Source organism: Onthophagus taurus, chromosome 11 (assembly GCF_036711975.1).
Source record: "Onthophagus taurus isolate NC chromosome 11, IU_Otau_3.0, whole genome shotgun sequence".
NCBI lineage: Eukaryota > Metazoa > Arthropoda > Insecta > Coleoptera > Scarabaeidae > Onthophagus > Onthophagus taurus.
The window spans coordinates 21,577,827-21,605,476 of NC_091976.1; the positions used below are offsets into that span (position 1 = coordinate 21,577,827).

The following is a 27,650-nucleotide window of genomic DNA, read 5'->3' on the forward strand; positions in this document are numbered from 1 at the left end:
ATCCCAATTGCAACATATTGTTATCTTTATTATCTATACTTCTGGATTTCATATCGATCACTTCAATACTTCAACCATTGTCTCAGTTTCTTGATCAGGGCTTAGTAATTCTTCGGATTATTTGATAAAATAATGCCTGATGATTGAGAAGTACGAAGGAGGAGGGGAGGACATCTGGTGCGTCGTTTAATGCAAAATAAAGCTGGAAATCTTGATTCAAGTCTTCATCCTGCTGATAGCATGAGGCATGTACATTAAATTCTTTGATGTTTGGACGTCAAATATTCTCAAAGCACACCAACAAATAAATTTTAAATTAGTCAAATGGCATTAACGCACTTCATAAGTGTTATCAACAACGCAGTAACAAAAATTTTTGTTGCTTACTATCCTACACATAGGGAAATGTGCTTTGTTGCTTGTTCTAAAAATTCCATTAGTTTCCACAGCTCGTTTATCATAATCTCTATATCTTCTCGAATCTGTTCAATTCTTATTTTAGACACATATTGGTTCTAGTCAGTTTCTACTGGTTAATTGTGTTGTTTTATGACTGCTGTTCTATAAGATAGCTTGCAAAGTGGAATGCCAATTGCAACATATTGTCATCTTTATTATCTATACCTGATGACTGAGAAGTACGAAGGAGGAGGGGAGGACATCTTGTGCTTATCTTGTGTTTATTGGGTTTAATGCCCAATAAAGCTGGATCTCTTAAATAAATTAATTAAGTCTATTTGGCAACATTTGTAACATAATTAATTAGAAAGAAATTGTCCAGTTACCTAATTTTGCCTACTTTTTGGGCTAAGAAATGTGTCCTAAGGGGTAAGACTGGAGATCATCTTCATTTTTAACTCCCACAAAGCTTTAAAGTTGCAATTAGAAAAATCAAGCAACTCTGGTTTAATTGGATGTTGGATCTTTTTCTTTTAATTATTCTTTACTATAAGCTTTTTTCTTTTCATTGTCTTTTCCAATACTTATTTTTTTATGATGAGGAAATAATTATAACACTTTTCCTTCGTCTTCTGACTCATTTGGCATAAAAGTATGCAGCATAGAAATCGTTGCTGGTTGCTAGAAGATCAGTTGCGCATCTATTCTTAATTTTGCATCAGTGGAAGTGACACTACATCAATTGAAAGCCTCTGATGCGTTTTCCAGTTCTCTGTTAAGCTATATAAATAATTTGGCAGGTATCAATTTTGAAGATTACTTCTATGATCACTTGGATATTGGAGATATGGCTTTGCCAAAAATGTAAATAATATGTCTAAACTACATATTGAACTGTGACAACTATGTGATCTTATAATCATATAAACTTGCTTAACTGAATGAGTGCATAGCGGAATTTTGCTTTCTTGAAAGAGCGACATAAAATTTTTGCACGATTAATTAACGATTAAAATTAATGAAGTAAAAGTTTAAAATTTTTTAATCTTCAGTTGATTATTTATTGTGAAGTATACAAATTGCAAGATCTGAAGTAGAAAATGACCGGGTCGAACTTACAAAAAAGAAAATTAAGTACGTCTTTTAATTATAGCCGTTTCAATAAAGAGAAACTCGCAAAACTGTGTGGCGAGAAGAGTTGGGGACCCATATTTATCGGCGCCATAAATGGCACTAAAATCGAAAATATGCCTGGAATGGTAGGACCGCTTAATCGGGGCCGCCGCGAACCTTCGTCCGGGAATAATAAACGCGTTATTACGATTACCCTTAAGTGCCGACCTTATTTTTCGCCCCTCAAACTCTCCTCTCTATCTTTCTCTTGCGCTTTAGCCGGACGAGTTTGAATCCGAGGCAGCGAAATAGTTCGATTAATATTGCTATGGTTAACGACCGTCCGTATCGTAAAATATAGTTGTTAATTCGCCGAGCGCTCCCAAGTTCGTTTCCAAAAGGAAAAAAATACAAAACGTGAAAAATCGACAGAAGAAAAAGAGAAAATGCCGCTTAAGATGCCGCTGAAGATGCCTTGGGATCGACGACTGTCAGCTGGACCAGATAGTTTAATCTGGTAATGCTTACGAGAATAAATTAAATCGAATATCTTGGTGCGTCCGAAAAATTAACAACACATATTCCTTTAACTAAAGCCGTATTTTTCTTTTCTTATTATAACCCTTCTTTTGGAGGGTACGCGTTGTTTTTGAAAACCGAACCACGAACGATAACAAGTAGATAACGTCAAATTGATCGCGGCTAATGACTGGAGATGAATAAAGACCACTGACAGGACCGTCTTCGACCATCTCTTTTGTACCTTTTTTTCTTTCGGCGGAAAGGAGAGACTTGTAACTTGTCACGACGCGCCTTAAGAGGATTCACTCGAAACGGATTGATTTTGAAATCGGGGCGACAAACAACTTGATTTCTTAAAACAGATCAACCTTTCAAAAAACAACTCATCTCTTAATTTTATTAAGTTTATATATCAAAATGTGTTTTTCACAAATTTTTTTCAAAATATATTTGTTACCCAAATTAATTGACATTAGATAATAAAAAAGATCTTCCTTGTATACGTTTAATTAGTGGAATTCGTAAACGTGGAGCCCACACAAGACACACCACGCGGAGCGATTACGATGATGATTCTCATCAATCATCCCACTTGTCACCCTTGTTCCCTTTGGCTGGGGCAATCGTACCAACCGTGAGAGAGAGCCGAAGCGTATTAATACACTTCGTTATTCGGATCTTAAAACCAACAAGAACCCTCTTCCCTCCTCAACCTTGTCCGTGTCGGCGCAAAAGGAACGAGAGTTTGAAACGCGGGCGGCCAATTTCTATGTACGAAGAAACGTTTGAGTCGTTAACGAAACCCTCGTTAAGAGAGGAATTATTGAGAACATTCAGGATAACTAGATGAACAAGTTTTTCTAGTTTTCGATTACTGTCAATAAATAAGATTACTTTTATTTTTTAGTTTTAAAAACCATATCTTTGTTTTGGGAAAAACAAGATGATCTTTAAATACTCGAGTTTCTGTTGTAACTGAATCTTGCAGTTTTTGTGAATTTCGGGGTTAACCAATATAGATTTTTGCGTTTATAATTCCATAGAAAGAGTAAATAAAGACTGTGTTGATAACATCGCCTCTTTGCAACATACAATGTTTTTACGCAAAATTGATGGTTATAAGTAGACTGATCATGGCTTGGAGCTTTATTTTTAATGATGAAGAAGAAACTCTCCAAAGCCTTCTAAGTATTTTTCTTGATGTTACAATATGAAGCACCAATTGGGGGATACATAAATTAGATTGAAGTTCATTGAGTGTTCTTAACATTGGTTTTTAGTGAACCATTCGCATGCAGTAAGTCCTCGGAATCCAGGAAAGCAATGCCAAATTCTGTTGGGCATATAGCCTAATCCAACGATTAGGGAGCTTCTCGTGTAGACACTGATACAGTTGTTGAAGGATGAAGTTACATCAATCTTCAGTTATAGGAGTAACCACTCTGTAACATGCCTAGGTGGGAAATACCCGTCACAGTATTTTCATGGAAGAAACAAAGCTGAGTTACTTTAGTCTTGGATTCTGCGCAGAACACATTCAACTTTTTTAGAAAATCCCTTTCAAGTTGCCAAATTCCATAATGATATCTGCCTATATTTGAATATTGTGATAGTTCACCTTATCATTTAGACGAAATGTTCGGATCACTTTACGTGATTGTCAGTGACCGTTTGCTAGTTGACTTTTAGAAGAACGCACAAAGCTTTACATAACTTCCGTCACCGTTTCATCAAAAAGCTGTGGTTTTTCGATACTTTAACGATTAGTAATGGAACCTGAATACTTGAATTACTGGTATCATTGTAGAATACTTTGATATACTTCGTATTGTTTTAGAAAAAGCTTGCACAGTTGACATTTTGAATGATGAAGTAAATGCGCAACTTGGACATGTAAAACGCAACTCATAAGCGGGCATTTTGAATATTTCTTCCTCCAACCTCTTGTACTAATAGTAATTTCAAATAACATTTTATAACTTTTCATCCAAATTCCATGGAAAGTTTAAATCATTAATCAAAAACCTTGACTACCTTCTTATACTATTTCCCTATTACATAGTTAGATTTAGTTATTTGGAGCTAAATTAAGCTGTTCATAAAATTAGTGATATAGTTAAAGTATAGGAGGGAGCATCAGCAAAACTGCATGAGAATTACACTTAATAAGATGAATAAAATTTTGGGATGGATTGTATACAGTAAACAAGCCTTATTCTGCAGAGAAGTAGAGAAAGAATTTTAGGAGAAACGCTAACATACAATGGAAGAACATTGTCATACAAATTTCAATGCTTTCAGCCATGAATTAGACAAAAATCTCCTGCTACATTATGTTCAAGTTTGCATAATATTTTTTCTACTGTTACATTTACTTTGAATGATGTAAAAATGATGTTCTCACAGAGCATTGCTTTTTTTGTGAATCTGTATGAAAAATAATAGCACAAGAAAGTAAAACGAAAGTAGCAAATCTTGAAAATCTTAAATATATATTAAAAAATTATGAATTCTTGTAATTAGGTTCTTTAAAATTTCTTACTTTACATATTTCTGGCATGATGAGCCATCATCAGGATTCCGCTAATTATACTCAATTTTGCAAAGATATTGTTTTCGTTAACATATTGAAAATGTTTGTGTTTGAAGAAAATATAGATAATGATAACATAGATCTGCAAGATTTTGTTGTCGGTCAGCTAAGAGTCATTTCCGAAGTAATTTTCTGCGCAAAATCATAATTCGAGCTCAGAATTGGATCAAGTCAGGATTTTGAGATATCTGAGGTTATGTACTACAAAATGGCTTTTTTGGTTACTTTTGAAGTTATCTACAGAATATACGTTCTATCTATTACATCATTCAGTCACTATGCTTGCCCAGATTGGGTTCCAGCAACAGATTGTTTACTGATATTGATTATTGTTATTACAAAATCTTGGTGGGTTGTCCAGAACCTTATGTGCTGCTTGCAATTTCGGTTCGATATAATTTTTTTTCTTGGTAAACAATTTTCAACCTCTCCAAAATCTAGACATAACGATGAGATTTTTATAACGAAACCAACATACTTATAAAAAAATCCTTTCGGTTTAACATTTATTAAATGAAAACTAATCTTCTTTTTTATATTAAAACGTTAAAAAGAAAAAAAAATATTTTCATATTTATTTTTTTTAGTTCCTCAAAAAAGTTCTTTTCAACCCCACGAATCTAAAAGTTATTATTTTCGTAACGTACACATCCCAACCCCATTTCGTATACAATCGTAACGCGATACGCAGACGTCGCGCAGTCATTTCAGTTCATGTTCCCATATTTACTTTTCATATTCAGCTTGCACAATGCCGAGTAACTCTGGTGGTAGTCGCTCAACGCTGGCTTACTCGTCAAAACCGGGGTGAAAACGAATGCGAGAAACTAGATACCACCACCACCCATGTTTTCCTCTACGCGAATAGCTTCCTCAATTTAACCAGAAGTTCTCAACAACAAAAGAACACCCTTATTATTAATTACATATAAAAATAGTTGGAGTTTATTTTATTTATTTGTCATGATAATTAAAAGACTATTTATTCGATATAACAATAGTTGTTTGAGAACTACTTGTTATAAAAAGCTTTTACAAAGTCAACTACTGCCCTATTTAAAAAGTAGGTATGTTTTGTGTATAAAAAGAAGTTCAGTGAATGAGAAAGTCATTTCTGCGATTGTGAATTGAATAGGAACGACGTCGTTTTTTTAAACGTTTAGAGACTTTGGAGTGGTTGGACTATTTTTGTTCCGAGTCGGTTTACATTTCGTTTTCTTTCGTTCCCAATAATAAAAAGGAACCGGGACACGTCGTTTACTCCTCGTTAACGATGAGACGGTAATTATTTCTGTTAATGAGGGTGGTATAGGTAACGGGGTTCGCGGGGGGTCTGCTTCCCCGCGGGGCTGCGAATCGCAGTACATAAATACTCTCTATTCAAACCCACCTTTACCAAACGAACAACGATGATGATGGGTTTCTTGTTATTGTTATGATGATGGTGCCTTTTAAATGACTTAAGTTAAGATTGATTTTGTTAATTTCAGTTTTCTTTATCTTTTGTTGCAGATATTTCGAGGATGGAAAAAAGTCCGTTGCTGGCAAATGGATATAACCATCCTCCTCATCTGGGTCACATGCAATTTATGCAACTCCCGCATCCGGCCGCAGCGGCGCACTCCGCGCTGCTATCGCCAGCGATGCCCCATAATCTAGGAAGACCCGATGGGTCTGTTATTAAGAATCAAGGTATGCCATCGATGGAAGCGATTGCGAGGTGAGTTTATGTATTAACTCAGGCATTGAATTTCGAGTAATCGACTCAAATGATGTTCGATTCAATTGAATCCTTTCAATGTATAGTAAAGTTTTCATTGCCTTATTCTGGTTTCTAGGACATTTTATTACAATAGAAAATAATAGAATTATCCTATATTAATCAAATTGGATTTGAAACATTTCTACTATATTCTTTAATTTTTTTGATTCCACTTTTAAAAATTTGTATCCTCCATCTGGATCTCTCGTCAGACTACCTATTAATTAAAGCGAATATATTGAGGGGGAATACTAATTATGTTTTCTTTTATTTAATACATGTTAATTATATTCAATGCAATGAATCAACCTGCTCAAAAAGATTATTTTATGTCATAATATTATATAAATAATATTCCAATATAATATAGACACAAATCTTTTGTATCAGTATTCTTGATCTCTCATTTTCGTTCTATTACGATAAGACGAATAAATGATGCAAACGGAAGACCTGTAAGTAGTTAGGTAGTAAGACCTTTAGAAAAAGCTATTCCAAATAACATTGAAAACCAAGTATTTTATGATCATTTTTTAACTGGAGATAGAGATATGATAGATCTAGGAAACATAAAACTGAAGGCGACAGGAACAACTCGTAACAATAGAATAAAAGGTTGTTTAATGCATTGCAAAAAGATATTTTGAAAAGCAGCTTGGCAAAGACGGCGGAGTTCTTACGGTCCTAGAATTACAGTGAATCGTTACTGTTCTCGAACCACGATAATTGAATATATCAGTAAATAGGTTGAGTCGAATTGTTGGACAAACAAATTTCTTTATATGGAATAAGAACGTGTTTTAAGACATTTTGGTGAAAACAATTTTTGGGTGTCATATTTAGAATACTTAGTAACTCCATCAAATTACCCATCCAGAAAAAATAGTTCAGCTCTCGAAACAAAATGTAATCTTCGGAATCCTGGACCATACAAATCCTAAGAGTAAGTGCCTAAGTTCAGTTTGACAGATTTCTTCTTCTTCTTCAACGGCTCGACCGTTATTGGCCTTCAAAAATTTTGGCCTCCAAGCATATTTCTAAGTAGTGTTCCTCGTTTTCGGCCTTCCCCTAGGTTTCTTTCCTTACAATTTGTTAATCCAGTTGCTTCAGTATTTTTCCCTCCTTTCTCGTGGCCATATCTCCTGAAAACTACAATCTTTGCTTGTTGATGTAGTTTGAGAGTATTGCTTCCTCGAAGTAGCTGTATATACAGGGTGATTTATAACATATGGAGCAGACTAGAAGAGTAGGTACGTCTGATATTCAGTAAAGAACAATTAAAATACTTGTCAACGCCATCCTCATTTTTGAAGGAGCTTTAAAACTAGACACTTTATTGTTTCAGTAGCTTTGGTATTTTAGATAATACGTAATTTGTTAAAAGAAATAATAGATGTTTTAAATGCAAAATTGCGAAATCTCTAAAACAAGTATTTAGCCACTCTCAAAATTGCAGCCGTAAAGGATAATCAACGGGAGTCTAACGGGAGTACAACAAACATTTACACCAGCAGACCATTACTTTTCAATGTACTACAAACAAAGTTCTGGGATACATCGAGATGGTGAAAAATTTGACGAGTACTAGTACTTGGATCTGCATCAACTATTTCTAGAATTTCTTCTTGTACATTCACTCCATGTCCATCTCCTTCCCCGCTGGACTAATCGAAGAAAGATGTTTTCAGAAGGCATCTGTTTTCTCCAGCGGCTCCATAAACAATAAGCATATCTACGTATTCCTCATTGTCATTCATTGACATTGTTTATTAAATAATGTTAAATGATATGTCCATAATGCATTGTCATAAATGACAACGTCATTACCGCTACTAGGACACCAAATCAACTGGATTGGCAGCAATAAAAACATGGTATAGTAGACGCCACGAGAGCTAGCAGTAAATCATCATTTTCCGCTCTTACAAATGCCATACGTAGTTCACAAACCGCTACAGAGTAATGTGTGTTAGAAAGAGATAGCATTAGTTTAATATGTCTGCTGTACAATTCAAATGGCCACGTGGAAAAAGTACGTCTGTTCTTCTAAGGGATGTAACTCTATAATTATAACCTCAAATCGAAACATTTTGTGAGCGTTGTCATGAATCTGTCAGTGTTTTCACAAGCCGAAAATGTTTTCTTTGAAAGGAAAATCATTAAATAATATCTTTGACAATGTTTGACATATAACCTCCATTACTAACATAACCTACATTAAATGTATGTGGTGAAATAATCTAAGTCGTACGTCCATATCTTGATTCATACCATTTTTAAGCGATCTGTCACTGCCAGCTCTCGTGGTTTCTACTATATCAGCGGTTCTCCACAAACAAACACCAGTTTTTGAGTTTTAATAAATTTTTAAATAGCCATAAGTGCCCTATTACAAAGATTTTGTTATTTTTGTTAATTATACATTGTTAAATAACCTTGAAATAGTCGCAGTTTGAATTTAAACGTAGTGTATATAAATACCATATATGGAACTAAATGCTCGACCATTAATTCAACTTTCACGTTCTATATCTTTGTGATTATTAAGTTATGGTCAAAACATTATTAAGAAAATATCTTCAATTTGGTCTCTAGTACCTACCTACCCTTTTAGTTTGCTCCGTATGTTATAAATCACCCTGTATAGTTCCTGGTTATATTATATTCTTCATATATTAGGCCTATGCCAGACTCTTCCTCTCAAAGACCTCTATGGTGTTTGACAGTTTTTGCGTCAGCGTCCAGATCTCACAACCATATATTCTTATAACCCTTGTTGGCTTTATTTTCTTCGTATTTCCTCAGCTTGGCTACCATCCCTAGCCAACTATATTCCAAAATATATGAATTCCGTAACCAGCTTAATGTCACCTTCGGCGTCATCACCTACGACTCTACCTGACGACCTACTTTGTAAAATTACTTTTGCTTCCTCTGTATTAGTTCTGAGCTTGGCTTCGGTTTGTTCTTCTGCATCCCTTCTTGTTTGGCTTAATATGTTGATCTATACTGATTTATGCATTAGTAGATTTGATCTACCTAGTTTCATTTTTCGTATCGCATATTACAATGCTAGCTTAAACAACGTGGGTGACTGCCCAACGTTTTAGTTTTAGTTTATGCGTACACAAACTTGTGTATTACTTAATGTTACTCGTTTCAGTCTTATAATGTTCAACGGTAATTTTTACTCATTCACGATTCGATATAAATACTTCCTGTTAATGAAACCATATTTGCTTAACAGTGTGTTCTACATAAGCATATATACAGTGTGTTCCCGGATGGGTGAAACGACTCTTATAAAACGTAAATTTTTATCGGGGGTAAATACACAAGAGCTTGACTTTTAATCGGATAATTTTATTTTTACACGAAAGTTTTGTTACCATGGAAATAACTCGAAATCAAAAGCATGATAAAATCGCGACAGCTTTAGCTGGAGCGATTTTATCTTTTGATTTTGATTGAGAGTTATTTCCAAAGGGTAACAAAACTTGAGTGAATTAAAAATAAAATTATCCTGATTTAAAATAAAGCTCGAGCGTATTTTAGGGAGATTAATACACGAGGATTGCACAATTCATCGACAATTTTTAATTATTTATTAAGTATTTTTGACTTAATTATAGTTGTCAAAAATGTGACAGGTAACCAAAGTATATATATGGTAGTCGCGTTTTTATCAGTTATAAAATATCACGTGTGATTTATTCAGTTGAAAAACCTAGGTAACTTTTATCCACTTAAAAAATCACGTTATTGGTCGAAATTTTAAACGATCGTTACTCTGATTGGTTGTATATTATTGGAGTGCATTAATCGGGGGTAAATACACAAGAGCTTGACTTTTAATCGGATAATTTTATTTTTACACGAAAGTTTTGTTACCATGGAAATAACTCGAAATCAAAAGCATGATAAAATCGCGACAGCTTTAGCTGGAGCGATTTTATCTTTTGATTTTGATTGAGAGTTATTTCCAAAGGGTAACAAAACTTGAGTGAATTAAAAATAAAATTATCCTGATTTAAAATCAAGCTCGAGCGTATTTTAGGGAGATTAATACACGACAATTGCACGATTTATCAACAATTTTTAATTATTTATTAACTATTTTTGACTTAATTATAGTTGTCAAAAATGTGACGTAAACAAAAGTATATATATGGTAGTCGCGTTTTAATCAGTTATAAAATATCACGTGTGATTTATTCAGTTGAAAAACCTAGGTAACTTTTATCCACTTAGAAATTCACGTTATTGGTCGAAATTTTAAACGATCGTTACTCTGATTGGTTGTATATTATTGGAGTGCATTAATCGATATTAATTTTCATTTTTTGGGGTTTAGCTCTGCTTGATTAAAGACTAATTTTAAACATATTATCAATTTTTAAAAAACAAGCCTTGACAGTGAAAGAAAAACTCTTTTTGTGGCAGGTAAAGTACCTTTTCTTTGGCCGCTCTAGGTGCTTTTCGTGATACTTTGGGCGGTCGAAATTATTTCTTCCAAAATGCTACAGCTCGATATCACGTTGATACAGAATGAGTAAAGATGTAAAAAAGTGTTGTTCATGATACATACTTTGGGCGGCCGACGTCTTCGAAGTCGGCCAAGATTATTTCTTCCAAAATGCTACAGCTTGATATCACATTGATACAGAATAAGATAGTTGCAACATTTTGGAAGAAATAATCTCGGTCGACTTCAAAGACGTCGGCTACCCTAAGTGTTTGCGATACTTTGGTCTATGTCTTAACCTTCCCATCCCCAAATAATTAATTTCCATGAAATCCCAAAACTGGGTCAATGGTGGTGTTAACATGATTGGGACACACAAATTGTTTGCTTCGTAGTTTGGTACCGATTACAGGATTTTCGTGTCACACCGCATTTGGAAATCTACATCCATCATTTTCAATTTGATTGCACTTTTTAGAGGTATAGGCTCCTTTCTTCATCATTGTCTTTCTCATGGTACCCTCCAAAGCGAGCTTTTTAAAGCAATTCGTTATATCCACTTCCATGACAATGCTGCATTAAAGTCTTGACATCTCTTGATAGTTTATAGTAAATTTCTTTTATACAACTAACAATAATTTCAACGAAATTTTCCTCTTAAATTCGGAACTTTATTCACAATGCATAATTAATTTTCGAGTAAACACAGTTTCCAGTTTGGACATTTTGTGAACCCTCATCAGTTTGTATTTGATCGGGTTGAATATTGAATGTCTCATGGTCGTGATTTGCTGTTATTTATTTTAGCTTTTATTCCATGTATTGAGACCCTGGGGGCTATTGCGCCTATATTATAATTCGATCGCGGTACACACCGCCGCTCGCAAATAAAGGAATACCGCGTCCGATAGTTGTGGCCTGGACAAGTCGAGCGAGTAATATCGATCGCGAATCACGATTAGATCGTGTTTCTTCTCTGCGAGTTAACGCGGCGTTATTTATTAAGACTGCGGTGAAATTACGCGGTGTCCGGTCAAGGCGTGTCTACACTTGTATCGACTTAAAAATTTTTTTTGAATAATACTAGAACCGTAAGCGCTTTAATTATAATTTGATTGACAGTTGTTTACTGTTTTATGCAAATGTTTTACGCACGATTGAAAATTAATGAAAAATCATAACATTATTACTTTCATAATTACTTTTAATTTATTACGTGACAAGGATTTATTTATTTACATTTTAATCATCATTACTCGGAAGGAAATTCCATGTAAATAATTTTATCTAAGTTTTTCCCACGTTGGAGAAGTTTTTAATAAGAAAATCAATATCGGTGTCATGTTAAGCTGTGGTAATGACAGACAATCGCGCCATCTCTGGAGTAAAAAAATTTATATAAAGCTAAAGTTCGATTATCACCTCGTGACACGTATACGGCAGTAGAGAGATCATAAAAGGTCGTTTCTCGACGACAAGTCGATCGCGGCCGCACATTAATAGTTGATAAATTGGCGGCATAAATTTTCAATTAGCGTCGGGCGAGCGCGTACCGGCCTAATTAGCGAAACCATACATCATTTGGGGGCCAGACGGACCGGAACGGTCGATACAGAGAAGACCTCCTCCTTTTGCTAAGAGATCGCCTCGGTCTCCTGTGTACTCTTAAGGGGGCCCTAATCTCGCGATGCAAAAGCGAAGAGTCCCGGGACGGGGCACAACACAACAGTTGTTTACACGGGCAGTTCAAGTCGTCATTATCATTTTCAGCGCTCTCCCGGTAATTAAAATGCAAATCCGGCCAGTTAGATGCGTGTACACGTCACCGAGGAGCACCTTGATTAATTCCCAGGTAGATCTCGGCCTTACTCGAGTTGCTTTTGCTGTTGATGCTGTGATGCGAGAAAGAGAGAGAATTCCATGACCCCCTTTTTTGAAGGCAATTTCCCTACTGCCACTTATTCGATTTTACAATGTTATAACTACCAAGAAATGTTTCATACCCTTTTTTTTGTTAAAATGATAATTATATCTTTGTATTTCGTTATTTTCAGGTCAGGAATTTGGGAAAATTGCCGAGCAGCATATGAAGATATAGTAAAACATTTAGAAAGGTAAGAATGAAATTTTTTGATACAGTAATTTATTTTTTATTGGACATTATGTTGTCTCACAAATCATTGTGTAGATAAACCTAGGTTTAGAACATCACGAATGTAAACTCACTGGGATTTGACTCCGTGACATTTGACAAATTCTGACACGAATCGGTCCGCGCGGTTCGGTTCGTTCACTGATCCCCCCATGGGGAGGCTCTAAACGTCGCAATTTTGATTTGTCGCATGGATACGTCGGTTAATTAATGGAGGTGCGAGCTTAAAAGCTCAACCGTTAACCATTCGTTTTCGGTTCAAATTCCATTTTCGCCGTCTGTTAATCTAATAGAGCGCGCCCCCTCGCGGAATTATCCGTGGTGGAGGGAGGGACAAAAAAAAAGAAGAAAAAGAAGAACGAAGTTAGCAGTCATTTGTCTGTCAGAGTCGGCCCCAGCTGCGAGAGACACGGCGCGCGGCATTTTAATTCGGTTATTGAACATATTTTTTGGTCGTCGAAAGACATTTTAAAAATCATCAGGGCGTCTACATCCTTCATCCCCCTACATCCCGAGGGAGGCAATAAGGGAACGCGACAAAAATTTAAGGGGGAACTAAATTACCTACGTTTTCTACTACATTTTTAGATGTCATCAAGTGAAACGGCAGATAGAAATGTTTTAAGTTGATTGAAAATTCTAGTTAATTAAACTAAAACTAGAACTAACACTATCACTATACTCTATTTTTTTAATTCGGAGAAGTAAAATGAAGAATCACGTTTACACAGTGTAATTTTTCAGTTATTTTTTGGCGGGAGGTTTAAAATGAGAGAGAATTTTTAGTAAACTGTAGTAACGAATTTAATTTTACGAACAAATGTTTCTAGTTCTCCGTCTAGTTTTACACTAGTGCTATCACTATAACTAACACAAGACCTGGAACTAGAATCATTCGGGTTTAACCGCACGTCTCTCAAGACGGCTAAACCTGAATGATTCTAGTTCTCGGTCTTGTGTTAGTTCTAGTGGCAGTGTAGGTAGCGTTAGTTAGCATAAGATATTAGTATGCTGTATACAGGGTGATTCACATAAGAACCGACACAGAGCAAGGACATGTATAGGACAATAAATTAAGATGATTTAACGCAACTTATCTCTATACCAAGTTGTACCTCTGAGGAGTTATAGGCTTTCAAAGTTGGGTCTTAAATTTTTAAAACATTGAATATCTTCGTAATACATTAAGCTAGAAAAACCAAATTTGGTATACGTTATGAGTGTACCGAGGGTATTAATTGGTAGCAAGTTGAGACCAATTGAGACATTTCAAAGGGTTGATTACGGGTGATGGTTCCCTAAATTTGACAGATTTTTTTAACCTTTTGGCGGATTTAATACATTACTACTTCATTTCATGTGGAATTTAATTCTAAAACTTTTTTTTCTCTTACTATTTTTTAAAAAACATTGTTGTTTTCATAAAAAACTCAAAAAACTAAAGACGCGTATCTTGTTAATGCTACTTAAAATCATCGAAATTTCAGTAGTCGGCTGTGAAATTGTTAAAATCGATCATTACTCAAAAATTAATTGTGATGGAGATAAGTTTTTTTGAAATAAATTGTTTATTATGAACTAAAAAGACATCATCCATAAACAGATTTGGTTTAGTTATAATGATTTTCTAGTGATAAAGAAAAAATCACCAAAATGTCAAAATTGAGTACTTTTGGTATTAAAATAGATCATAACTCAAAAATTAAAGGTGATGGAGAAAAGTTTATTTGAAATAAATTGTTTATTATGAATTAAAAGGACATTACTCATAAACAGATTTGGTTTAGTTATAATGATTTTTTAATGATAAAAAGAGAAAATCATCGAAATATCAAAATTGAGTACTTTTGATATTAAAATTGATCATAACTCAAGGATGAAAGGTGATGGAGAAAAGTTTTTTAGGAATAAATTGTTTATTATGAACTAAAAACACATCATCCATAAACAAATTTAGTTTAGGTATAATGATTTTCTAGTGATAAAGAAAAAATCATCAAAATGTTAAAATTGGGTACTTTTGGTGTTAAAATCGATCATAACTCAAGAATGAAAGGTGATGGAGAAAAGATGGAGAAAACCTTGTCGTCAAATAAGTTTATACCCTATTTGTCAGGTTTGACGTACAATTTCATAGCCGATTACTAAATTTTCTCTTATTTTAAGTAACATTACGAAATACGTGTCTTTAGTTATTTAAGTTTTTTATGAAAACGACAAAGTTTTTAAAACATAATACGAGTAAGAAAAGTTTTAAAATTAAATTCTACATGAAATGAAGTAGTAATGTATTAAATCCGCCAAAAGGTTAAAAAAATTTGTCAAAATTTAGGGTACCATCACCCTTAATCAACCCTATGAAATGCCTCAATTGAGTTCAATTTGCTACCAATTAATACCCTCGGTACACTCATAACGTATACCAAATTTGGTTTTTCTAGCTTAATGTATTACGAAGATATTCAATGTTTTAAAAATTTAAGACCCAACTTTGAAAGCCCATAACTCCTCAGAGGTACAACTTGGTATAGAGATAAGTTGCGTTAAATCATCTTAATTTATTGTCCTATACATGTCCCTGCTCTGTGTCGGTTCTTATATGAATCACCCTGTATTTTTATTGAACTAAAACTAGAACTAACACAAGACCTAGAACTAAAAACATTCGGGTTTAGCCGTACGTCTTTTAAGACGGCTAAACCCGAATGATTCTAGATCTTGGTCTGGCGCTGTATAACAATTAAAACTAGAACTAATACTATACCTAGAACTAGAATCATTCGGGTTTAGCCGCCTTGAAAGACGTGCGGCTAAACCCGAATGTTTCTAATTCTCGGTCTAGTGTTAGTTCTAGTTTTACACTATTACTAGAACTAACACAAGACCTAGAATTAGAATCATTCGGGTTTAGCCGTCCGGAAAGACGTGCGGCTAAATCCGAACGTTTCTAGTTCTCGGTCTAGTGTTAGTTCTAGTGGCAGTGGTAGGTAGCGCTTGTTAGTATAAGATATTACTATGTTGTATATTTTTATTGAACTAACACTAGACCTAGAACTACAAACTTTCTGGTTAAGCTATGCGTTTTTTGAAGAAATGAATGCTGTAAAAGCCTTCGTACTTATAATCCTAGTTAGGTTTGTTTAAAATTTTATTTACTAGTTAATAATATCTTAACGTAGATGATTGAGTAATACATACGAGGGCATTAATACGGTAATGTTTGGTGCAATTTCCGCAAACAATAGCCGTGGCCCAAACACATAACGTGGGATGTTTATGCGGGAGCGCGGCGGAATTGTATAAGCCGTTTCGACGCCGCGACGCTGCCGCCGCCGTTTCGACGCCATTATTAGATTTTGCACTACGGGGCCGCGTTCGAAATTATAGTTGGATACTGGTGCGCGGCGCCCCGGGTCACAACGGCTGACAGGCATAAAATATATAATCCAATCAAGTCGCCACAATGGAGACAATGGAGAATCAGAACTTGCGACAGATTTATACGCCAGCCATTTCTATTAAGCGCGACAGCAGGTTGTTCGGGAATTAATAACGGCCGTCGTCGTCGTACGACCTGCTGAATGCCCTGGACTTTTATAGACTTCCAACACGCGCGTTCGTTTCCAAAATCTAATACTCTCTCGCAGCATTCCCCATGAGATAACAATGGAGATTTATTTTATGTGAAAAGGGATTCTTCTCTATATCTTTTATTGTCTAAGAAAGTAATACAATCTTTTTCTTATTTGCTAATAAGATAATTTTTTTAATAAGAGAAAGTTAAAATCTATCAGAATTATAAAGGTCGTTAATATAATAACTATTTGCGCGCGGGTTATAAAGCCGATTGGACCATCCAATATACCGTTTACGAGACGTTTAATATAATATACATGTAGAAAATTAAGCAATTTATCGACGATATTTCCCGAGAATAGACCCCATCAATACTTGTCAGCAATTTTCGCCCGGATAGGTCGTAACGTTTAGCAGCGTACCGCAGCCAACACACTGCAATACCCCATTATTCCCATTAATATCATTAGATAAAAGGTTAGGGGCTTTCATCGCGCTTTCGCAACTCTCTACGATCAATAACAGAACGTGATTTGTCCTCGAGTTTCATAACTTTACTTCTATCTACCAAAAGGCTAATTCATTTTGCAGTTATAAACATTATTTTCGGTCATCCATTAAAAATTCATTAAAATTATCAAATTTGATCTTATCTTCATTAGTTTTTTACAAAAAATGATAATGTTATCTAATATTCATTTCTACTCTACGAGTTGTTTTTGTTTTCATTTTATAACGTTTGGACTTTGACTTGTTTGCAAATTAAAAATTACGAATTTCAAAATGTAATTTTATTGTTTTAAAATCAGAAATTACCCATCTGACTCAAATGGCATCAATTAGTCTCAATCGTACTCCATATAGCAGTGTATTAAAAATGTTACTACAATTGTAATGTTAATGTTAGGAGAATCTTTTCCTAACATTAACGACATAATGATAGCGAAATGCATAGAAGTTTTGACCTCCACATGAATAGAGCAATCATTGGAAAAAAGAAGCAAATGAGGAATCATTAGCTTTGTGTTAAGTTACTCTAAGTTTCTTCGTTTGAGCATTTCTTATGGATTCGGTATAATAGTAAAATGTAGCACTGTAGTGGAATAAATAAAATTAAAATCAGAATTTAATTAGAAATAAGTGTAAATTATAAAAAATAGCATAAGTAGTATTAAATAAAAGACGATGAACTGTGCGGCTCGTGGAGTGAGCATTTTTGGTCGTTGACCGTTTTTGTCAAAACTGTTTTTCTGTTGACAAAACATGTCTTTTATAATAGACGTCGTTAGTCGGAATATTAGGAACATTATGAAAATTTTATGAATTCGTTGTTTTTCCAAGTTGATGGTAACACTGGGGAATTTGAACATATTGCAAAAAAACTTTTAAAACAAAAATTGTAGCAAATGTTATTCTTAACAATATCGATCTCTTGCACTTTTGTTCTCAGACTCATAGATATCGAGAAATATACGAAAATATCAAAATTTAATGAATTCAAGTTGTTGATGTTAACATTGGGAAGCTTGAGCATGTTACAAAAAAGCTTTTAGAAAAAAAGTAGTAGCAAATTTTATTCTTAGCAACTTTGCTTTCTTACACTTTTTCTATTAGACGCATAAATGTTGAAAGAAAAGTACGAAAATATCAAAATTAATGAATTCGTTGTTTTTTAAAGTTGTTGATAGTAACACTGTGGAATTTGAGCATATTATAAAAAAACTTTTAGAACAAAAGTTATAGCAAATTTGATTCTTAACAATATTGCTCTCTTGCACTTTTGTTCTCAAAAGCATAGATGTTGAAAAAAATGCGAAAATGTTAAAATTATGAATTCGTTGCTTTTTAAAGTTTTTGATGGTAACACTGTGGAATCCGAGCATATTATAAAAAGACTTTTAGAACAAATGTTGTAGCAAATTTTATTCTTAACAATATTGCTCTCTTGCACTTTTGCTCTCAGACTCATAGATATCGAGATATATACGAAAATATCAAAATTTAATGAATTCAAGTTGTTGATGTTAACATTGGGAAGCTTGAGCATATTACAAAAAACTTTTAGAAAAAAGTAGTAGCAAATTTTGTTCTTAGCAACTTTGCTTTCTTACACTTTTTCTATTAGACGCATAGATGTTGAAAAAAAAAGTAGGAAAATGTCAAAATTAATGAATTCGTTGCTTTTTAAAGTTGTTGATGTTAACACTGTGGAATTTGAACATATTATAAAAAAAGTTTTAGAACAAAAGTTATAGCAAATTTGATTCTTAACAATATTGCTCTCTTGCACTTTTGCTCTCAGACTCATAGATATCGCGATATATACGAAAATATCAAAATTTAATGAATTCACGTTGTTGAACATTAGCAAATTTGAGCACGTTATAAAAGCTTTTAGAAAAGAAGTTGTAGCAAATTTTATTCTTTCCAACTTTGCTTTCTTGCACTTTTGCTATCAGACGCATGGATATTTTCTAGATACAGAAAAATACGAAAATATGAAGTTTTGATGAATTCGTTGTTTTTCCAAGTTGATGATTCGCATTACAAAAACATTACAAAAAACTTGTAGAATAAATGTTGTAGCAAATTTTATTCTTAACAATATTGCTCTCTTACACTTTTGCTCTCATACGCATAGATATCGAGAAAAGTACGAAAATATGAAAATTTTATGAATTTCTTATTTTTTCAAGATGTTGATGACTTTTCGTTACCGTTTTCGAGTTTTCTTCTTTCTATGATAGAACTTCAGCTTTAGCTTTGTGTATTTGGATTTTCACAGTAATTTTGTTTGAATTATCATGTTTCTTCTTTTGGATAAATGCGTCATGTTTTACATTTAGTTTCTCTTGAAAAACCTTTAACCTAAGTGTGCAGTTGTCGCAGGTACTATATGTGTATTTTCTTCAAACATAAGTCTTCTGGGAGGTAAGCTTTCTCTTCCTTCAAGACTCCCTATATGCATAAGAATTCATTTACCATTCCTTGTAATACATTTACAATGCGTTTATTTTTCCTGCACTTGGTCGTAGGCGCAGGTTTTGACATTTTAAACATTTTTGTTTAAAAACGAACCTTTCAGTTCTGGTTTTGCTGCTGAAAACAACAAAAGGTGCTCGATACTCATGGTCTTCATGAATTTAACGCTAATCGGGAAGTTTCAAATTCAATATTTTTGCAAACAAGTTTACTTTTACTTCTATACTATTGTTAAGAAATAACTTGTTAACTAAAAAATGGCAGAATTATGGTTCTGCTAGGTATTCAGTTAGTAAAGTAGTTATTATTTTTGTAAATTGGAAAATGACCTCATATTGTATTTATTATTACAACGACATAACAATTATTGTTGGCGTTCCAAGATTAAATTACTTTACTGAGTCTAATTAGAAAATTGTCATTGTAATTTGATAACGAAGCCTTGTCTCTTCGTCGTTTCTGGGCGGTTCGTTTGTGCCGCCGCTTCGCCGCCTCTGTCGATGATGCGCATGCAAATAAAGCAATTAGTTAATTATTGTTATTGACGTTTCGCGTGCTCCGCCCGATCCCAATATAATATACCTATAGAGACAAACGCGGGGCCCTTATCGTAAATCGAACGCGTCCGAAGGCGTATGTCGGACAACACGGTGGCACACCGCGGGTGTTTTTCTGAGAGATGCCCCCCGAATAAACTTTGCACGAGATGCGTGCATCTGTATCGTATTTATTCGTATCTATGTATATGTGCTCGTTTCATCTCGCCTGGGGATGTGCCAAACAGGGCTACCTAAACCCAGTCTTGTTGACAGCCCATAAAAAAATTAAAAAGTTAAAAAGAAAATAAATAAATTCAATCTGATTATGTATGAAAGTTTTCTCTAAATTTTATGCATCAGCGATGCATGAAATTTTAACTGGTAATTTGTAAAAACAAACTTAAATCTATAAATATATTCAAATCACGTTCCTATTATTAGCTTTAACTCCATTGGATTTTTATTTAAATTGACTACAAGTCGAGTTCCTCCCCTTAAAAAGTTCCTTGGGGAGATTTTTTTTTAAAGATAGGTTTAAATACCTATTTGTCATACGAAAACAAACTTAACTTGTTCGGTTTTAAAATCCTCAATAAATTATTCGCGTTTGATTAATTTCTTTAGAAAAAGGGGTTGGTTTAAATTTTAACTCCTTTAAATATCTTTCGCAAAGCTTTTCTTACTCCCAACCATAAGTCTCTTAACACTTAAAGGAGATTCCATCTCAGTCCGGACCCATTTTCCGAGCAGTAAAATATGCATAAAATAATAATAATAACGGTCCAGCTGGGGTTGGGAGGGGGAGCTTAATTTTTTAATGGCCAAATGCTTTTAGTGTTGTGCCGAATGCGCACTGAATATTTAAAAGTGATGCCTTCGTGCATTACCTCCCTTTTACTCCTCAACAACGCCCTTCGCCGATTTGTAGAGAGTGTTGGGAAGATCCCAAAAGCAAACCGCAAAGTCGCAGGTGTTGTATTCTCCCCAAAGATGACACCCAACCTTCTTTTTTCACGAAAAATACCTGAAAAACAACCCCGGTTAAATAATATAAACGTGTCAGCAACGGGCATTTCTGTTTATTGCTCACTTACGCTCCTCGCTTCCCAGATGCTCACCCCCTACTTTTAGATAGGGATCCCGCGGGTTTAGGATAGAAGTAAATTGAGAAACATCGCCGAATGAATACCATGGAGAGGAACTAAGGAAAAGGGGGAGAAGAAAATGTAAGCGAAAGTCATAAATACGAAGTTACTAAGCTGAACGGATTTAACGGAGGCGCATCTTATTTTCTGAGTTATTTCAAGAAATTTGTTTCAATTTTTATAAAAAACAATGTTTATGAAGTAATTTGACTTCATTTCTTTCGACATACAATACATGAATCTTGTTCTAAACTTGCTTTACAAGCTTTGAAATGATTAAATCAAAGGAGACCTATAAAGTCCTTTCTCTACCCCTTTTCGAAACGGTAGCGCGTCGCGTAGGGGTTGATTTTGGAAAGGGTCGGGGAACACAATCAAACTCCAAAACAGACAGTAATGTACTACATCAACCGACATTGCATTAAATGATATTATATCCCGATCGGAGTCGAATTCACTTAGTCGAACTGTGAGAGTTCCAAAGGGCTTCAAGATAAGATCTGCGACCCTCCAAAATTCGCGAACCCACCCACCCCTTACTACTAATCTAATATTCTAATTGTATTCCAACAATTAGAGTTTAGAGGCAATTTTAAACATTTTTGTTTTCGAATCGAAAATAAAAGAAAAATATAAAGAAATAAGGAACAAAGAAAATGTGTTGAAACATCGATTTACATCGTAGAGAATAAGTTTCGTTGTTAGTTGAACGTCAAATCACGATCGTTTACAAGACAGCGGGGCATTTATCAAATCAAGACGAAAAGAGGGAGCCGGAAGCTGTCGACACACACGAAATACGTATAGGGGATTGCTTCTATAGTGGCTGTGCGGTTCTCTTTCGCTCCTACAATCAATCAAACTTCCTTCATATCGCGAAACTTTCTACGTGACGCGAAAGAAAATAACTTTAAACCGAAAGCGAAAGCAACGCCCGCGATAAACGAGTGGATTTCGAAGGGGGTTTTTGGGGAGTTTGAAGAATGCCGCCACCCTTAATCAGAAGTAGCTGTAGAAGGCATTTTAGATTATTAATATCAATCTAAAACGTTGAGGGGTACGAAACTCTCTGTCTTTAGAGAGCGATATGACGACTAACAGTTGCTACCGTTCCTAATTATACGTTTTAATAACTTCGAGACCGAATCTTCCACTGATTGACTGTTAATTGCTAGCGGTTGTAATTAAATTTTAATTAGTTACTTACGATTGACTTGTCGTCGTCATCGTCGTTGACGTCTACGAAGAACTTTTTGGAATATATAACACGAGAGGGAGTTCTTAATTACTTTTGTTAGTTAAATCTTAATCGTTAGATAAATTCACTGCAAAAAAAGTTTGTAGAACTACTTATTTTAGAGAATTCAACATTTAATGTTGAACAGATTCTTATTTATAACTTCCATTGCCTCAAGAATATTAGTGATTTTTGCAGAAGTGTTATTGATCTATATTTATGAGTTATATTAGCATTTTCCCTTATATTGAAAAAGCTCTGATTATACTCCCCCTTCTTTCTGATCTCCGCTCTTCAAATGTTGAGTAGAAATGCATTCCTGCCTAAAGACCCTTTTTTTGTTCTTCCCAATTCTTACTTCTCATATCTGTCTGGTTTGCATTCTCTTTGCCATTCGTTGCAAATATCCCTATCATCCAACTTGCCTTTCTTCTATATACCGCAATATTGATGTAACTTCTAAGTCCCTCCTTATTTCCATATTCTTGATTTTGTCTACTCATGTGACACCTCTGGAATTTGTCCACGTCTCAGGAATTTCATTTCTGCTGCTTGTATCTTGCTTTTCTGTATTTTGTTTAGTACCCAGTTTTCCATGCTACCTCTTTCCTACTAATAACGTTGTTATTCATGACATAATATATCTACACCGTCTTAGCTATTCTTTTATTTATTTCTGCCTCCTGTGGACCATTCTCTTCTATTGTCACTCCTAGATATTGGAATGTTTCCACATGTTCTTCTATTTTAATCTATACCTCTACCTGTTCTTCACTTATTACATTGACTTTTATTTAATACTTGTTCATTGCCATATTCCTTCACTACATTGTTCCATGTATCAAGATTCCTCCTATCTTCCTCTGTTTGTTCAATTAGTACTATGTCGTCGGCGAAAAAGCTCCCTCGGATACTTCTACTCTTCGTAAGTTCATGTGTCCTACATTAAACTTCTTGCTCATACGCGTACATGTTTTATTTATGTCGTCCATATATGTAATGAAGAGTGTTGGACTCAAGTTACCCCCTGTCTTAGCCTCTCTGTTGTTATAAATGATTCCGATGCTGTTTTATTGGTGATAACTATGTTTATATTGCGCTCATATATTAGTTTTATTAGTCGGATTAACTTATTGTCTGCTTTTCTATCCTTTAATATTACCCACAACTTCTCCCTAGGCACCCTATCGAAAACTATCTCAAGATATATAAATGCTAAAGATACTGTTTTGTCGCTTTTTGCATTATTTGTCTCTCTGTAATGGAAAATGTATTCTAAATCCACTTTGTACCTCACTTAGTGTTGACTCTATTATTGTTGTAAGCTTTTTATCTGTGATTTGTTCTAATATTTTCATTCCTGTACTGATTAACTTTATACTCCTATAATTATTACAGTCCAATACAGTCAATTAATGATTTCTTCCAGTCCTCTGGTATTTACATGTATTTGAGCATTTCTGTTGTTACCTTGTCCCAGCTTGGAGCTTTCCCATTCTCCAAAGTGTTGAGTGCTTCCTCCAATTCAACAAATATTATCTCATCTCTTTCATGTTTATTCTTTTCTTCATGTTGTCTAATTTTTGCTATATTTGTTTCTCTGCACAAAAGCTCTTGGAAGTATTCTTTCCACCTATCTATTATTTCGTCTATCAATATCTCTTCTTTTTTGTTAAGGATGCATGGTCGCATATCATTGGACTTTTCTGGTCTTATTTGTTTTAATACCTTATAGAATAGTTTTATTGCTAACTTCTCCCATTCGTTCCCTTTGGTTTTCATCTGTCCACCATGATGATTCTTTTTTGTCCTTATTTTTATTGATGCCACACTCTTTTTATAGAACTAAAAACGAACTAACACTAGACTTCACGGCTAAACCCGAATGCTTCTAGTTCTAGCTTTAGTGTTAGTTCTAATGATAGAGCTAGTATAACTTCTAGAAATAGTGTTAAGTTTATTTTAGTTTTAATCGTTATTGCAAATGCAAATGGGTTAAAAAGAATTTATTTAGATACGATTTTCGAGATTCAATTATCCTTTCTCTTACACCCAAGGGGATAATGCTTTTCGTAGTGATGTTACGACAGCCATTTCTACGCTAATTTTGAGCCGTTAAACAGAATTAAATGTCAGACCGTCTTATCCCGTCGTTTCCTAGTTTCGGTGTCTTATTGTTTCATTAACACGCTGACTAACTTAATCCAAACGGTGGCGGGCCTAACAATGTCTCGGATTTAATAACACCTCGGCGTCGAGGTTTAATTTGCGAAACGATTTTTTTTTGGCTACTTTCATTTATTACAAAGCTATTAGAACCGTGCTTCCGTCGTTATTGTTATGGTAATTTTAGCGTGTCGTCGACCGGAATAACACCTTTTTTCTTAAGAATTAAATCTAATTATGTTAACTAATTTGTAGCAAGGATAAGTTTCTTCGATGATTTTCGAATTCGTGTTGATTCAACATTAACAATGTATAATTCGTGGGTCAGTTAAGTAAATAAACCCTAAAAAGCAAGGGTTTCCACCTCTTCTCCGCAAATAATAATTTCGTTTAACAAACACGACGCGGTCTCCGTTCAATTCTAACCCTTACGAAAATGGTGTGTAAAGAATGAAAAGGAAATGTATTTGACCAGTCACGTGGGTTAGCATGCGTTTAAGTTCACACAGGAAGGGAGTTAAACTGTCGAGAACACAACCTATTTATGAATATTGTATACGTTATGGACGTTTTATTAAAGGTGTGTGCATTTTTATTTCGTTTCAAAAACATCGTTAAAACCCGAACAAGAGAGAAAGATCGATTCGATGGTTCCCTTTTAATTTCGAATTTAATTAAAATTCTTACGGAAACGTCGTCGTAGATGTCGTCCTATACTAATCCTACGTAAATATGAACGTAATATTTGCGTTTAATTAAAAGGGACTCTCACGTACGGTTCTGGTTTAATAATTATAACCTATCCGGTACGGTTTATGGGAGAATTGGCAAACAATTATTACTATTAAAATAATTATTTAATATTTCTACAAAAAAAAAGTAGTGCTGCGTTTAACGATTGAGTACTAGTAGAAAATGTTTTAACGCACTTGAAGCAATTAAGTGTTTAAAGGAAGTACTCACACAAGACGTCGTTCTGTGTAATTTTCACTACTTAGAAATTCTCTTTTCAAACACAGAGAGAGATAGATAAGATCCTTCAAACGTAAATGTGATCTTAAACTTGGAATTCACTTAAAACGAACGCCACCGCGCGAAATAATATCCAGTTCAAGATTATTACCCTAACTGTAAAACGACTTAATTCAATTTCTTAAAAATAAAACCTCGATTAAAATAAGTGAATGTATGGTAATTTCAATTTTATTTTTGATTCGTTACGATTTTAAAACGCATTTCTATGATAACGAGGAATACCGCAATTAATATAACTGTTTGCTTATATTTCGCTTGTTAAGTTTTTTCGAGTAAATATTAAGGCAAGAAACGATAATCGCTAAGTGAATATAACTGGATACCAACAGGAGATAAATTATTAATTTGTTTTTACTGTAAGTTTGTATGTTACTGGTTCTTTGGAAATTACAACGTTTTCTCTAACATTTAATTGTATAAGAAATAGATTGTTTTTATAAGCGTTTATATCACAAAACATGTTGAACTAAATTTCTAAAATTTTTTTTGTTACCGCGTAGTTTTCAGGCAGCATAATGCATTGAAGGTAGCAAAACATAATATCTCAAGCAATAAATTTTAACTGATGATGTCACGATAAAAATGGTACGTTATCAGTTTTTATGATTAATGAGCTTTATGTATTCAATATGAGAATGCCATGTCGATTAAAACTATAGTAGGTAGAGACCCATAATATATTACATGATAGTATTAATACAGAAAATTTGGAGATATTAATAAATTCCAGATGAGTGGAAGATAGATGTCATCAATAACATCTTCTGAGGCCAGACATCGCTAAACACCACCTAAAAAGTGCTATCAGACATAAATATGGAGAAAATTTGGAGAAATGAATAAATTCCAGAATAGTGGAAGGTAGATGTTGTCGAGCCCATTTATAAGAAGGGACACAAACTCAACTATAACACCTTCTGAGGCATGACACCGCTAAACACCATCTAAAAAGTGCTATCAGGCATAATATACGGACGTCTTGACCCTTACTCCAAACGAATCCTAAGAGAATATCAAAGTGGATTTAGGCCATGTGCTGCGGAATATACAAGAAAAATTCTTCGAATATAACATGGACCTGTACATCATTACCATTGATTTGAAACATCAAAAGAAGCAAAAATCACATGCAAAACACCACCTTGCAAAACTGGGTATACTGCAGAAGCTGATAAGTTTAATCAGTACTAATAGAAACTGTTTGAAATAAACTGCGAAATTAGGCAAGGTGAAGCCTCATATGAGAGGGAGCTTGGATCTCCTACGCAGATGATGACGTGATCCTAAGTCCCATCAAAGGAGCACTGAGGGAAAAATTTAATCGACTCACAAAAGACGCCTCAAATAACTAACGAATCCAAAACATAATATATGGAGTTCACAAGACTCCGAAGAAGAGACGTAGATAATCTGAGCACCTAATGATGAGTAAAATACTGTGTAGATAATCGAAACACAAAATGGAATCAGCTCATGGATAGTGCAGACATAGTATGAAACATAAAAGCACAAAGAATAACATGGTTGAGACATCGGGAAAAGATGCAAAGAAAGAGAGGAATGTAGACGATTGATAAGAGGATTGTGGTGTCCACAGAGAGCTAGAGGAAAACCAAAGAAAGGATGGAAGAATGATTTGTGCATTCACCCTGTATAATGTCCGTTTAAGTTAACCAACTAGGAGATATCAGATATCACTGAGAAGTGTGTTCCTGATGTCATCCGAGCTTGGTTATTAATTTTCAATGAGTCTCATTGAGCTCTTGTAAATATTTGACACTTATCTCAGTATTTGGATCAACACACCGTATTCCTTTATATACGCTTATGTGTATGGAAGAATAACACATTTTTAGTTAATCACAAACCGATGGAAGAACAGAAATAAAATTTTAACGTGAGGTTATGTTCTTCTTGTCATTGGTTTGAGGAAAATATGATGATGAATGAGACCCAATACCTAC

General features: G+C 34.4%; 2 protein-coding genes across 5 annotated transcripts in view; one reads left to right on the forward strand and one right to left on the reverse strand.

Moving 5' to 3' along the window:
• The window catches only part of LOC111418068 (TBC1 domain family member 15-like), a 245,047-nt gene that overhangs the window by 93,164 nt on the left and 124,233 nt on the right, over positions 1–27,650 (reverse strand). The window lies entirely within an intron of this gene.
• LOC111418066 (dachshund family transcription factor) overlaps positions 1–27,650 on the forward strand; it is a 198,862-nt gene that overhangs the window by 87,043 nt on the left and 84,169 nt on the right. For all 4 annotated transcript variants that reach the window (XM_023050497.2, XM_023050498.2, XM_071199707.1 and 1 more), the window contains 2 exons: positions 6,140–6,347; positions 12,909–12,968. In XM_023050497.2, the coding sequence (XP_022906265.1) occupies positions 6,140–6,347; positions 12,909–12,968 (268 nt within the window). The remainder of the gene's footprint in view (positions 1–6,139; positions 6,348–12,908; positions 12,969–27,650) is intronic.